This window comes from Pipistrellus kuhlii, unplaced genomic scaffold (assembly GCF_014108245.1).
Source record: "Pipistrellus kuhlii isolate mPipKuh1 unplaced genomic scaffold, mPipKuh1.p scaffold_m20_p_6, whole genome shotgun sequence".
NCBI lineage: Eukaryota > Metazoa > Chordata > Mammalia > Chiroptera > Vespertilionidae > Pipistrellus > Pipistrellus kuhlii.
This window is the reverse complement of record NW_023425562.1, coordinates 125,177-139,225: the sequence shown is the minus strand read 5'-3', so window position 1 is coordinate 139,225 and position 14,049 is coordinate 125,177. Positions and strand designations below refer to the sequence as shown.

Genomic DNA, 14,049 nt, shown 5'->3' with positions numbered 1-14,049 from the left:
TCCCTCTCCTTTCCTCTCTGAAATCCATAAAAAATATATATTTTAAAAATAATAAATAAAATACACTTTTGTTGGTGCAAGCACTGAGAAAGGTGGCATGGAAACCGAGGCATGCAGCCCAGATCATTACATGTGAGTAGCTGGGACAGACAGCACAACCTTCTCTTGTGCACACATTCTTTTATGATAAAAAAGACACAGTATAAAAATTATCACCTTCACCAGTTAACTGCCATGATGTTGTGAGTTTAATTAAAAAAGTCCATTGCTTTTGTCTATAGACGCTTACGGCGGACAACTATTAACCCTAACCTTACGCTACCATACTGCTAACCTACGTGCACTGTTGTACGACATATGCTGGGCCTTGTTCCTCTTGTGAAACCGAAACACTACGCCTCCTAGGAAAGGACTCCCATCTCCTCCCCGCGCCCACCATCGCACCTCCTGTCTCTATGTGCCTGTGAGCTGTAACTACCTCTATGCAGGAACCATGCACTTTTGTTTGTGTGACTGCTTGTCTCAATCTTGCTCACATTCTAGCCTGTGGCCAGATGTCCTGCCTTCTGAAGGTGGGACAACATTTCTATGAATGTGCCACTTTTTCTTATCCACTCATCTGTTGTTAGATTTTCCATTGTCTTCACTCTGGGGCACTGGGATACGTGCTGAGATAAACATGAGTGTGCAAATATGCCTTCAAAATTCTGTTCCCAAGTCTTGTGGATGTACATCCAGAAATGGGATTGCTGTATCATCTGTGATTCTATTCTTTAAATTCCTGAGGAGCCTCAACTCTTCTCCACACCAATGGCGTGCAATTTCTCCACAGCCTTGCTCACTCTTGTTCTTTTCTGTTTTGTTTTAATTAAAAGCATTTCCTCTCCAGCGTGAAGATGTCTCCTGGTCCAGATCTGCATCCCTAAGGACCTAGTGGTGTTAGGAGTCCTAAGCTCAAAAGCCTGTCCTTTTAACCTCTAGAGTCAGGTGGTTCCTTTGAAGAGTTTCTTCATTTCTAATGAGCAGAGTAACAACACTGAATCCCTCAGCAGCATCGTGAGGGTGAAAGCGAATGAGTGGTAGGATGTATATAAGGAGTTTAGCACAGTGCACAGTAAACATTAAATAAATGGTAATTATTATCCTATATAATAAAAGGCTAATATGCAAATTGTCCCTTCAACTGGCAGTTTGACTGAGAGTTTGACCAAGAGTTTGACCAGGGGGTGGGGCCAGCCAGCCAACTGCCTGCAGCCCCTTCCCCCAGCCGACCCTGTCCCCGACCAGCTCCCCACCCTGATGGGGGCGGGCTGGCCGGTCCCCACCTGTGCATGAATTCATGCGCCAGGCCTCTAGTTAACACATAAATATAATACTTACATAATTTTAACTTATGTTTTGAGGTATAATTTATATACAATAATGTTCCCTCATGCCAAAACCGGTTTGGCTCATGATAGAGCGTCGGTCTGCAGACTGAAAGGTCCCGGGTTAGATTCCAGTCAGGGGCATGTGCCTTGGTTGCGGGCGCATCCCCGGTGGGGGGTGTGCGGGAGACAACTGGCCGATGTTTCTCTCTCATCGACGTTTCTAGATCTCTGTCTCTCTCCCTGCCTCTCTGTAAAAAATCAATAAAAAAATAATATTCCCTCACTTTATGCATAAAACTTTTAGCAAATTTACAGAAGCAGCAACCATTACCACAATGTAATGTTAGAGAATTTCCTTCCACCTCCAAAAGCACCCTCATGGCCACTGTAGTTCCTGCCCATTCCCACCCCCAGGCCCAGGCACCGTAAGCCAATGCTGCCTCTGTGGATTGCTCACGTTGGACATTTACATAAACATCAACTTGGTTTCAATAGCATTCAAACACCTGGCTTCCATTTGCTTCATTCCCTCCCTGCTCCTTTGTGCTACTGTCATGTAACTTACGTTTTTATACACTGTATGCTCACCAACACAGGCTTAGAATCATTGCTTGATGCAGCTGTCATTTAAAGCAGATAGAAGAGTTATAAACAAAAGATATATTTTCACTGCCTTTTATATTTAAATTATTGTCTAGAGTCCTTTCATTTCAGTCTAAAGGAATCCCTTTGGTATTTCTTATGAAGAGGGTTGGCTTTTTGATGAATCCTCTCAGTTTTGTTTATAATAGAAAGTCTTTATTTCTCCTTTATTTTTGAAGTACACTTGCTGGATATATAATTCTTTGTTGACTGTGTGTTACCTTCTGCACTTTGAAAGTCTCATCCCATTGTTGTCCGACTTCCATGGTTTCTGGTGAACAGTCAGCTATAATTTTATTGAGGACCCCATGTATGTGACACAGTGCTTCTCTCATGCTGCCTTCAAGATTCTGTCTGTCTCTCAGCAACTTTACTGTGATGCTTCTGTATGTGGATTTCTTGCATTTACCATACTTTGAGTTTGTTGAGCTTGGGTGTGTAGATTAATGATTTTCATCCAATTTGAGAAGTTTTCAGCCTCTATTTCTCCCCCTACCTCCTCTCCTTCTGGCATACCTATTGTGTGCATGTTGGTACATTTTTTTCTGAATATCTCTGAGACTCTATTTGTTTTGCCTCACCTTCTTTTCTTCCTGTTCCCCAGATAGATCATCTCAATTGAACCTCTTCAAGTTGGATGATTCTCTCTTCTGCCTGCTCAAACCTGTTGCTAAGCCTCGTCTTACTCAGCTCTGGTCATCATAACAAAATACCACAGATGAGGCAGCTTACACAGCAGAATGTATTTTGTCACAGTTTGGAGGCTGGAAATCCCAGGTCAAGGAGCAGCCAGGGAGGAACACTCTTCCTGTTGCAGACAGCCACTGCACACTGTGTCTGTGCATGGCAGTGAGCTAGCTTCCTGCTGTGCCCTAAAGACATCCTCCTGGATCAGAGCCCCACCCTTATGACCTCACTAACTTCACTCACTTCCTTACTCCAAATTCAGCCCTGCAGCCTGGGCTTCAGCACAGGAATTGGGGGGATGAAACTCTGCATAGTTTATATCACTTGCTTTAAATGGAGAGACACAAATTATGTTTATATTCAGGGGATTAATATAATTCATATTTTTAACCCACAAAGTAAGTTAAAAAGCACAACTGTGCGAAAGAGCTAAGCTGTGAACAAAAGGGTCAGGGAGAGCCAGGGATACATGCTCCTTAGGTCACCCACCTCCACCAGCTGCACCCGCCCGTGATGCAGCCGGTCTGGCCGCGGGTCACTCTGCTCCTCATGGACGACGGACATGCGCTGACCCTGTTCAGAGAAAAACATGCCTGCCCTTGGGCTGTGGCCGGGCCCTCAGGCTGTGACCAGGCTAAGGACACATTTATGTGGATTGAAGTGCCTGATTCTAGAAAATTGTTGGGAAATAAACTGGCAAAGGATGAGTGACAAGGAAGCAGTATACTACTACCCAATACACTGCATTTTCACTATCAGGAACCCCCAAATTCTCTTGACAAAAGATGACTGAAAAGATGGGGGAAATTTATAAGCAGTCAGTACATGAGGTGCTGTCTCTATTACTACCTATGGGCCTTACTGTGGTAGCAAGAAAGCGCTTTGGGGGTGAGGTGGGCAGGAAGGTGAGCCAGGCTACAGCCTGCAGAGCCAAGAGCCTCAGGGCTGGCCCTTGGGGGTAGGGAATTCAGCCCTACATTCCTCACCCTCTGCGACTCAGCCTGTCCACCCAGCCCTGCACTGCTCCCTCGAACAGGGCATAGGGGGAAGGCCAGCACCCACTGTCAGCACCCCCACCCTCAACATACACGCGCCCCCAGCTTTTCTGTAGCACCAGACTGGACAGGAATGCCTTCAAGCCAGTGTCTCAAAAAGAAGAGATTATCTGAGGTCACAGACCATTTTAAACCTCAACCTGAGAGCATGCCCAGTCGGCTCTTCATCAGAGCAGTCTAGGCACAGTGGAGTAACAGTTTGGTCTCCAAGGAGAAATCAGGGAGAAATTTTGAGCACCACCTCTCCTTGAATCTAACCATCTGCACAATCAACGTGTTGGCAGTAAAACATAGGTGTGCTGATGGCCTGGCTCGTGAGACTCCACAGAGAATGAGGCTGGGACACCGCCCTGCTTGGCCATGGTCTTAGTGGCAGTGACTGCTCCCTCAGTGTCACTCACACTTGGTGCTTGTTGTCAAGGTGTTTGCAAAGGTTTAGGTGACACTCTTTCTTAGGACAGACATTGCCTGCGCTTTATGAGCCCAGCCAGGAGGGGCTCAAAGATGTTTGTGAAAGGAAACTAGAAGATGGAAACTTCTATACTAATAAAAGGGTAATATGCTAATTAGACCGAGAGACCTTCTGGGAGATCTGGACATCCTTCTGGACAAAGCCATGGTGGTGGGGCCAAGGCAGAGGCAGTTAGGGGTGATCAGGCCAGGAGGGGAAGGCAGTTGGGGATAAGCAGGCCAACAGGGGGGCGGGCAGCTGGGGGCAAGCAGGTCGGTGGGGGGGTGGGGCAATTGGGGGTGATCAGGCCAGCAGGGGGAGGCAGTTGGGGGCAATCAGGCCAGTGGGGGGGGGGCCAGTTGGGGACGAACAGGTCAGCAGGGAGGGGCAGTTGGGAGCAATCAGGCTGGTGTGGGGTCAGCTGGGAGTGAGGCTGATAGGCAGGTAAGCAGTTAGGAGCCAGCAGTCCCGAATTGCAAGAGGAATGAATGTCAACTGCCAGTTTAGGTCTGATTGGGCCTAACCGGCAGTTGGACATCCCCTGATGAGTACCAGATTGGAGAGGGTGCAGGCTGGGCTGAGGGACACCCCCTGAACCCCATGCATGATTTTCATGCACTGGGCCTCTAGTAAAAACATAAAAATAAATTTATGAGAATCAAGTTATGAGCCACTAAGCACAGTGGGCCTGGGATGGTGGGGGCAAGGTCCTGGCAGGCACTGCGTGCTCTACACTTTGTTTAGTTTCTACAAAATATTGAAAACAACTTCATCGAGACGTCCACAGGCCCTGGTCAAGCTGCCCTGAAGGGGAATCAGTGCCGATGGTGGCCGCCACGCCCCGTGAGGGGTGGGGTGGTGCTCACAGTGAGCTGCAGGCCTGGCTGCTTCCCCAGAGGAGCCATGTCGGCCGGGAGCCCGAAGGACTTGACTTGGTAGGTGAGGAAGCCGCCATAGGAGGAGACCTGAAATGGGAGGGTGTGGTCACAGGCGAACACGGAAAGAACATGCAACATCAACTCATGTGAGATGTGCTCGGGCCGAGGGTCCGGAGAGAGACACATCAGCCTGTTAACAGAGGCCACGAGAACGGGCCTGAAGATGGCACTTAACGTTCCACAGATGCCCACTTAGACCAGTTAAGCCTCGGAGCTTGTTTGCGCTTTACAAGTAAAAGATCCTTCTGTTAAAAAAGAGAAAGCACAGCCCGGCTGGCGTGGCTCCATGGGTGAGCCTCTCACCTACAGCCGCAGGACCAGAGACCTGCTGACAACCAGGTGAGCTTGGAGGGGGACCCTCAGCCCAGGTGCCCATGCCCTGGCTGACACCTTGACCGCACCCTCAGGAGAGACTCCTGACCTCAGAAACCAGGCTAGGTCATCAGTGTACTGTTTTAAAAGTCAGTGTTGCCCTCGCTGGTGTGGCTCAGTAGAGAGAGCATCAGCCTGCGGACTGAAGGGTCCTGGGTTCAATTCCTGTCAAGGGCACTTGTCTTGGTGGCAGGCTTGATCCCCAGTGTGGGGAATGCAGGAGGCAGCCAATCAATGATTCTCTCTCATCATTGATGTTTCTATCTATCTCTCTCCCTCTCCCTTCCTCTCTGAAATCAATAAAAATATATACATAAAAAATAAAAAAAGTCAGTGTTGCAGGAAACCTGTAACTCAGCGAAGATGACCAGTGCATGGCCCACCTGTGAGGCAGGAGCGGATTACAGGGGAGCAGCCACATTCCCCACACTCAAAGCTAGAAACTCCAGGGGCACCCCTTGTCCCCCAGGTAGGAGAGAGGGGGTCCGGGGGCACCCACCTTGTCCCCCAGGTAGGAGGGAGGGGGTCCGGGGGCACCCACCTTGTCCCCCAGGTAGGAGGGAGGGGGTCCGGGGGCACCCACCTTGTCCCCCAGGTAGGAGGGAGGGGGCCCGGGGGCACCCACCTTGTCCCCCAGGTAGGACGGAGGGGGTCCGGGGACACCCACCTTGTCCCCCAGGTAGGAGGGAGGGGGTCCGGGGACACCCACCTTGTCCCCCAGGTAGGAGGGAGGGGGTCCGGGGACACCCACCTTGTCCCCCAGGTAGGACGGAGGCGCGACCCAGGTGGCGCTGTGCACGGTGGAGGGCAGCTCCTGGAGGTCGGCGACCGCACTGCCGCTGCCGGGGTTGAAGGAGACGGGGATCTGGGCCCCGTCCGCCGTCTCCAGGCGCCAGCCCATCATGTCCACAAACTGTAACACAAAAGCCAGGTGGGAACGCGGGCTGGGGCCTGTCGCCAGGCCGGGCGTGCAGAGGAGCCGGAGCCAGGTGGCGACCCGGCCCCGCAGACTTCCTTCCGGTCTCCGGCCCTGCCCTGGGGTCCCCGGAGGGCAGAGAGCAGGGGGTACGGGTCCATCCTGTGCCACAGGCGTCCTGACTCCGGGCGTTTAGTAGTTGCCATAAGTGTGCGAGTGACAGCTGGCCAGCACATGAGGGCTGAGTCCTGCGTGCGATGCGGAGTGGGGCGCAGTGCTCACTGTCGTCACTGCTCTGCGTGGAGCTCTCATGGAATATGTCCCTGACACAAAGGACGCCAGGAGGAACGTGGCGAGAGGAAGGGAGAGAAGGGGCTGACAGGCAGAGGTTAGGAGTCAGGCTCCGGGTTCCCTGGGGGTTGGGGAGACTTCAGACTGTGGGTTTACAAACTAATGTTTTCCCAATTAAAGGCTGCACTCCTTAAGGAGGCAGGCAAGAAAATACATAAAAAATCTTTCTTTGAATACTTGTTGGATACAAGACAATACTCGCCCAAAGCAAGCAAGCATTAGCTACTGGTTCATGGAATAAGGAAGGCAACACAAGTTTTACCTTCATGGAGTTAATTTAAAAAGTGGTCGCAGAGCCTAAGCTGGTTGCTCAGTGGTTGGAGCATCTGCCTGGGGACTGGAGGATTCTGGGATCAATTCCACTCAAGGGCATGTACCTGGGTGGCAGGCTCCATCCCTGGCCCCAGACGGGGTGCCTGAGGGAGGCAACCAATCAGTGTCTCTCTCTCACATCGATGTTTCTCTCTGTCTCTCCCACTCCTTCTGTTTTGCCTAAATATCCTCGGGTGAGGATTAACAACAATCAAGTAGCCTGAGAGAAGATGTGGTGAGATGCCTGAGAAGGAAATAACTCAGGAAGAAGATGAGCGGAAGAGAAGGAACGGGAGGAACCACCAATGCACCATGCATTCAACGGGTGCCCACTGAGCACCTACTGTGTCCCAGATGCTCTGGGTCTAAATCGGAGCTCAGGTGCACATGGTTGGGGGGGGGGGGAGGGCAGACAATACATTTTAGAACTAAACGCACAATAGGGCAGAGGGTGACTCGGGCGAGCTATGACATGGGGAGGGGTGAGGGAGGCCCTGTGAGCACCAGACGCCGGAGCAGAGGCCGGACACCCTGCGGGGCGGGACGGGACGGGACGGGACGGGGCGGGAGAACACCTGTAGGAACAGCACTGAGGCTGAGGCACAGCCAGGCCAGGCTTAGCTTCTAACAAAGTAGTACAGCCCGGCCGGCGTGGCTCAGTGGTTGAGGTCACAGTTCGATTCCAGGTCAGGGCACATGCCTGGGTTGTGGGCTCAATCCCTGACATAGGGCATGCAGGAGGAAGCCGATCAGTGATTCTCTCTCATCATGGATGTTGCTCTCTTTCCCTTTCTCTCTGACATCAATAAAAATATATGTTCTTAAAACAACAACAAAGTACTACCCAGGCACTTCCATGCTTCATGCTTATCCGTTCCGGCCTCACTCGGACGTTCTCACTAAAGACAGACCGACCGGCTCCCGCACACCTTCGCTCTCCGTCGGTGGGTGCTGTGGCAGTGACGGGTGATCCCAAAGCAAAAGCAGCTGGTGCAGCCCTGGGGGTTCGCCGGGTCCATGTAGAAGGAGCCTTCTCGACACACATCGCACTCGGCACCGTCCACATTCTCCTACGGAAAACACAAGGAGAGGCCATTCCCACTGCGGGTCCGGACGGGACAGCCGTAACTCACCTGCGCAGACCGGCTGCCAGGACAGGAACGCCCACAGAGCGTGACATGAGGGTGCGCGATTTTTAGGCTTCTTTACAGCCTTCATTGTTTAAACCTGTAACCCACACACATAGAGCACTTCCTTCCCGCGGGCGTCTCGAAGGCAGGGCATTGGCCCACAGGACTCGCAGTGGGCGGGACCAAGGCCTCTCCCTGACACCCTCTCAAGCACTGCTGGGACCTGGGGCCCAAAGGCAGGCGCTGACCAGGAACAGGCTCCTAGGGCACCTCTGAGCCTCTTGAGTTGTAGGCAGAGTGTGTGGGTACCCGGCCAGCCAGGCTCTGAGGTTCAGTGTCGACCTATAAACCAGGAGGTCACGGTTCGATTCCCAGTCAGGGCACAGGCCCGGGTTGTAGGCTCCATCCCATGTTGGGTGTGCAGGAGGCAGTTGGTCGATGACTCTCTCATCACTGATGTTTCTATCTCTCTCCCTCTCCCTTCCTCTCTGAAATAAATAAACAAATAACACACACACACACACACACACACACACACACACACACATATGAAGTGTGTGTTGATTGTCTGACAGGGTTGCACCTGTCACCAGAACTTTAAGGAGGTCTGCAGCCTGCACATCTATTTCCCACAGATTTTTGACACTGACTGACATGAAGAGCTTCCAGAGTGATTGGTGGCCAATGTCCTGGCCTGATGTCCTGACTGCACAGGCCCAGGCTCACCGTGCAGGACAGGCCCAGTCCCCCTGCCCACGCAGGCCCAGGCTCACCGTGCAGGACAGGCCCGGTCCCCCTGCCCACGCAGGCCCAGGCTCACCGTGCAGGACAGGCCCGGTCCCCCTGCCCACGCAGGCCCAGGCTCACCGTGCAGGACAGGCCCGGTCCCCCTGCCCACGCAGGCCCAGGCTCACCGTGCAGGACAGGCCCGGTCCCCCTGCCCACGCAGGCCCAGGCTCACCGTGCAGGACAGGCCCGGTCCCCCTGCCCACGCAGGCCCAGGCTCACCTTGCAGAGGCAGGCCCCGGTCTCGGGGTCACAGACTCCGGGCTCCGTCCCGTCTCTGCTGCAGCGGCAGGGAAGGCACTCGGGGAAGCGGTGAAAGCCGGGAGCACATCGGTCGCAACGCCGCCCGGAGATTCTGGGCCTGCACCTGCACTCAAGCAAAGGAAGCAGGAGCCGTTGGCATCTCTGCAGACGGCCTGGAACCCACGGCACCGCAGCGGACCAGGTACGTCCATGGCCAGGACGCCCCTGGGGCCCCCCATGGTGCTGACAGCCACGGTAGAGCGGAGGCAGCAGAGCCCGGACCTGAGCCTCGTGAGCGTGAACAGGAAGAGGGAACCCATTTTACATGTTTCCCTTCATCGGAAGAGAAAGGAACGGAGCCCGGCAGGTGTGGCTCAGCCCCTGAGCATCAAGCCAGGGACCAAGAGGCCACCAGTTCCACTCTGGTGAGGGCCTGGCCTGGTGTGCTCCATCCTCTGTCAGGGCGTGCAGGAGGCAGCGATCGGTGATATTTCTCTCATCGCCCCCTCTCCTTTTTTTAATTTTAAATATATTTTCATTGACTTCAGAGAGGAAGGAAGAGGGAGAGATAGAGACATCCATGATGAGAGAATCACTGATGTGCTGCCTCCTGCACGCCCCTGCAGGGGACGGAGCCTGCATCCTGGGCATGTGCCCTGATGGGAATGGAACTGGTTCATGCTTGTGGTTTGAAAAGAATAAACAATGGGGCTGACGCAGGAGGGACTCACACCTGTGGGTCTAAAGATTCGGAATGTTTCCTGACTCAAGTCTTCCCTCAGCTCCTTCCCGAAGGACAAGGGGTTGCTTGGCACTGGCAGCGATGAGGTGGCCCAGGGCCTTCCTTAGGAAAGCGAGCAGTGCAGCTGAGAGCTGAGTTTTGGCCACCAAGAGACAAGTTCATGCTCCTGCCCCCCATCCAGAACCTGGCTCTCCTGGAATTGGATAGGTCCTGCCCCTCAGCCCTGTGGCCGCTCTCAGTCCTGCTGAGACGCTGGTCAGCGGAGTCCCTCCGGGGACACGGCTTCTCTCAGTGCAGAGCCTGTCTGCGCTGATGTTTGCCATTCGCGTGTCAGCAGTTGTGCCATGACGTATCGCTGCCCCGGGCGGCCCCTCCCAGGAGGCTCTCCAGCATGTCCCTTCCCTCCTGGTCCCCTCCCCACTCCCACACACCCCACGGGACCCCACACCGGCTCAGACAGGTGCCCGGCAGGCTTTGCAGTGAAACCTTGAAGCTGGAGTCTAGGGCTCCAGGTGACCACGTACCAGTCTGACTGAGCGAGACGGCATGAAGGTCCATGCCCCCAGCTCACCTGCACTGCCCGTGGTCCGGGTCGCACTCGGGGGTGCCCACTGTGCCCGCAGCGCCCACGCTGGAGCAGTTGCAGGGCTGGCAGCCCGCCCGGGGGTGGAAGCCAAAGGAGTGGGCGTCGCAGGCCTGGCACTGGGGCCCGGCCGTGCGCGGAGGGCAGAGGCACTGCCCTGTTGTCTCCTCACAGGGGCGCCAGCCACAGCTGCACGCTGCAGGGACAGAGAGACATGGAGGTGAGATGCTGCCCCACCCGCAGGGCTGCACCAATGGCCAGGATTCCAGAAGCTTCCAAGGGCCTGGGAAATGCCAGGTCTCTCCTCACTGCAGCATGATTGATGGGAGCTGACATGAAGGCCCTTTCTCGGGGCTGAGGCCGACCCTGGCGAAGGCTCCTGGTGGAGGGTGCTGGGGCCCAGGCTCAGGGGGAGGCGGCAGGAAGGGAGTGGGCTTGGCTCTGTGCTCAGCCCTGTGCCAGGGGCTCACGGTCCAGATCCCCTCCAATCCTGAGAGGTGTTTCTCTGCTCCCTCCCTCCTTCCCCTCCTTCGGGATTTCTCAGCACCCGTCTCTGCCAGGGGCTGGGGCACAAAGGCAAAGCTCGCACCCAAGACCTCACCGCCCCGTGAGAGCATCACCCAGAAAACGGCGGTGACTGGAGTGGGTGCAGGATTCGGGGGGCCCCAAGGGACTCGGGGAAGGCTCTCCAGTGGAGCTACAACGGAGCTGGGCCCTGAAGGACGAGGAAGGGCACTGGAGGTGGAGGAACTGCATGTGCGAAGGCAGGGAGGCAGGAAAGAGCCGCCTGGTCGGGAGCTGTGGGAGGGCGATGGATGGGGCCCAGGTCCAGGACATCTGCTGGGTGAGGCTGGGGTCCCAGAACCCATACCGGGACCCTCTGCCTCCTGGACCTCCTCTCCTGGCTGCCTGGCCAGGAAGAGGCCCGCCCCCTGCCCCAAAGGAGGCTGTGGAGCTGGAGAGAGGGATGAGGAAGGAGGGCCCGCTGCTGTGTATTTTTGGATTGCTTCTCAGAAATCCCCTCCTCCCCCCCCCCTCCTTCCGACACCATGGCAACCAGGGGGCCACTGGGGGAACACCTGTGAGCTGGGCTGAGTGGAGGGGAAGGTGTGCTGGGGGTAAGGTCCTCTGCTCCCCTCTCTGAGCCTCAGTGTTGGCATCTAGAAAATGGGCACCACAACCCAGCTGCTGGCTCCTGCCAACCCAGATGCTCCAGGAAGCAGAGGCCCAGGCTGGACTCAGGAGAGGGAAGGCTGGGGGTGAGGCTTGGGGGGGCCCTGCACCATCCTGGGCCAGGCGGCGGGGAGTCCCTAGCCATGTGGCCTGTGCTTCCCAGCCAGCAGCCCGCCTGGTGCGCCCACGGCACTATCACTGCCCAGGAGCCCAGGGGAGCGGAGGCAGGGCCGGGGCACAGACACAGGGAGGGTCTCCCCGGGAGCCCTGCCGGGGGAGGGCTGGGGTCTCCCCTGGGGCACAGGGCTCAGCTGCTCCCAGAACCCAGTCAAAGCCCCAGGAGGAGGGCAAGGAGGGTCTGTTTCCTGGGGCTGCTGCTCCCATGACCACAGACTGTCTCCACCAACAGGAACACGTGCTCTCCCCGTTCTGGGGCAGGAATCTCAAATCGGGGTGTCGGGGGCTGGGCTCCCTCAGAGGGCTCCAGGGAGGGTCCTTCCTGCCTCTCAGCTTCTGGGGGCTCCTGGCACATCCCTTCAGTCTTCACGTGGCCTCTCCTCCATCCTAGGCAACTTCTGCAGTGTGCTCACATGGCCCTGCCCCCTGGTTCACGTGCCCACTTCCTGCTGCTCATGTGGCCCTGCTCCCTTGCGACCTTGGATAATCTCTGTTTCTGGGGTGCCACCTCCCTGGTTAGCTGAGTGCCCCTGCTCTCACACCTGTCAGCAGTCCCTTTGCCAAAGTCCTTCCAGAGAATCATGTGCGCTGGACTGTGAAAGCTGGGATTGAGAAGGAGACAGGAGAGCAGTGGCCCATCCAGAGTCCATGCAAGAGGCCCAGGGGGGCCTGGGCAGTCCCTGGAAGGCTCCCGAAAAGGCTCCAACCTAACAGGCCAATGCACCCCAGTGCATCCCAATGCACCCCATTGTACTCAATGTTCACAATGCATCTGTGCATCTCAATGCACCCAGTGCATCTCCTTGTACCCGATGCATCCAATGCATCCCATTGTACCACAATGCACCCAGTGACCCCAATGCACCCAGTGCACCACCTTATACCACATTGCACCCAGTGCACACCAGTGACCCCAATGCACCCCAGTGTACTCAGTGCACCTCAGTGTACCCCAATGCACCGAGCCCCAAGCCAGGCTGGGATCAGGAGCAGGACGCCATTTGGCAAGGCTGGTCCCATGTGGAGACGCTGTGTTGAGGCTACATCTTGGGCAGCAGGATGGGTCTTAGATGGGTCTGCAGGCTTCTGGCTCAGGGCATGGTCACCCGGCCCTGCCTCCTCCCCCTCAGTGTCAGCTGCAGAACTGAAGAGGCCACCCTGGAGGAGCCCCTGCTCCTGGGACGGAGCCGCTGGGTGGCTGAGCGGGCACTTACGCTTGCAGTGTGGGAATCCGTAGTAGCCTGTTTGACAGCGGGTACACTGCCGACCGATGACGCCGGGCCGGCATGGGCACTGCCCCCCCTCGGGGCTGCAGTGAAGACCAGCAGCACCGGCGGGGTGGCATTCACAGGGCAGCGCACCCTTGTGGTAGAGGGCCGCCAGGGACCGGGCAGAGTCCTTACAGAACCCGGAGGTCATCTGGGGGCTGTGGAGACAAACAAGACTCACAGTGCCATCCTGGGAGCTGTGCCCAGAGACACCCACCTGCCCTCCCACTTGCCCATCAGCAGGGTCTTGGGGAGGGACTGACTCTGGGTCACACACAGCTAGGGACAGCTGCCCCCAACTCCAGAACACCCCACAAGATCTAAGACCAGGGGTGGGAACCCTTGGGGCTGGGGTAACAGGGTGAAATTTTATCTATAGGATGAGTAGTAGAAGATGCCGATTATCCTACATAAAACCCTAATAGCAAATCAACCAACTAACAGATGACCTGCAGAATGACTGGTTGCTATGATGCTCACTGACCACCAGGGGGCAGACGCTCAACATAGGAGCTGCCTCTGGTTGGTCAGTGCACTCCCACAGGGGGAGCGCCACTCAGCTACAAGCCTGGCTCACAGCTGGCAAGTGCAGTGGTGCTGGCGAGAGCCTCTCCTGCCTCTGCTGTAGGCGGGTGGTAAGGAGGGATGGGTCCCAGAATGCCAGAAGGAGGTCTGACTGCTGCGTTAGGCCTGATCCCCTCGGGAGGACATCCGGCAGGCAGACATCCCCCAAGGGGTCTCGGACTGCAAGAGAGAGCAGGCCCCCTGCCCCCGTGCACAAATTTCATGCACCAGGCCTCTAGCATCTCTATAAAGCAGTTACCAAGAAATTACACCTAAGTTGATGATACAC

At 55.7% G+C, this 14,049-nt stretch overlaps 1 protein-coding gene across 2 annotated transcripts in view; it reads right to left on the bottom strand.

The window, feature by feature from the left end:
• LAMA3 (laminin subunit alpha 3) overlaps positions 1-14,049 on the bottom strand; it is a 133,522-nt gene that overhangs the window by 48,682 nt on the left and 70,791 nt on the right. For both annotated transcript variants that reach the window (XM_045574212.1, XM_036418463.1), the window contains 7 exons: positions 13,143-13,354; positions 10,567-10,774; positions 9,233-9,377; positions 8,024-8,164; positions 6,267-6,428; positions 5,072-5,170; positions 3,189-3,272 (listed from right to left, as the gene is read on the bottom strand). In XM_045574212.1, coding sequence (XP_045430168.1) covers positions 3,189-3,272; positions 5,072-5,170; positions 6,267-6,428; positions 8,024-8,164; positions 9,233-9,377; positions 10,567-10,774; positions 13,143-13,354 — 1,051 coding nt within the window. The remainder of the gene's footprint in view (positions 1-3,188; positions 3,273-5,071; positions 5,171-6,266; positions 6,429-8,023; positions 8,165-9,232; positions 9,378-10,566; positions 10,775-13,142; positions 13,355-14,049) is intronic.